General features: G+C 57.2%; 1 protein-coding gene across 1 annotated transcript in view; it reads right to left on the bottom strand.

The window, feature by feature from the left end:
* ETH_00042415 (T-complex protein 1 subunit alpha) overlaps positions 1-124 on the bottom strand; it is a gene marked incomplete at both ends in the record, with an annotated part of 1,584 nt that extends 1,460 nt beyond the window's left edge. Inside the window, one exon of the mRNA XM_013375671.1 lies at positions 34-124. Within this exon, the coding sequence (XP_013231125.1) occupies positions 34-124 (91 nt within the window). The remainder of the gene's footprint in view (positions 1-33) is intronic.
* Positions 125-292: the final 168 nt, after the last annotated feature.

Below are 292 nucleotides of genomic sequence, written 5' to 3'. Positions count from 1 at the left end.
CTGCTGCTGCTGCTGCTGCTGCTGCTGCTGCACCTCCCGTGGCCTTTGCAATCCTGCGGAGGTCCTTCTTAGAAACGCGGCGGACAGCAATTGCTCCAGCCTCCACGAAGTACTTCAGACACATGTCGTCTATGCCCTGTACAGACACCAGGCGCAGCAGCAGCAGCAGCAGCAGCAGCAAACTCCGCAAATTTATTTAATTAAATGCAGCTTTACTTCAAGTTGCCGGCGCAAGCACTGCAGCAGCAGCAGCAGCATGAGCAGCTGGTGCAACAGCTGCTGCGGCTGCCGC

The sequence above is a fragment of the Eimeria tenella genome, genomic scaffold (assembly GCF_000499545.2).
Source record: "Eimeria tenella Houghton genomic scaffold, Eth_scaff2962, whole genome shotgun sequence".
NCBI classification, from domain to species: Eukaryota; Apicomplexa; class Conoidasida; order Eucoccidiorida; family Eimeriidae; genus Eimeria; species Eimeria tenella.
This window is presented reverse-complemented; position numbering and strand designations above follow the sequence as displayed.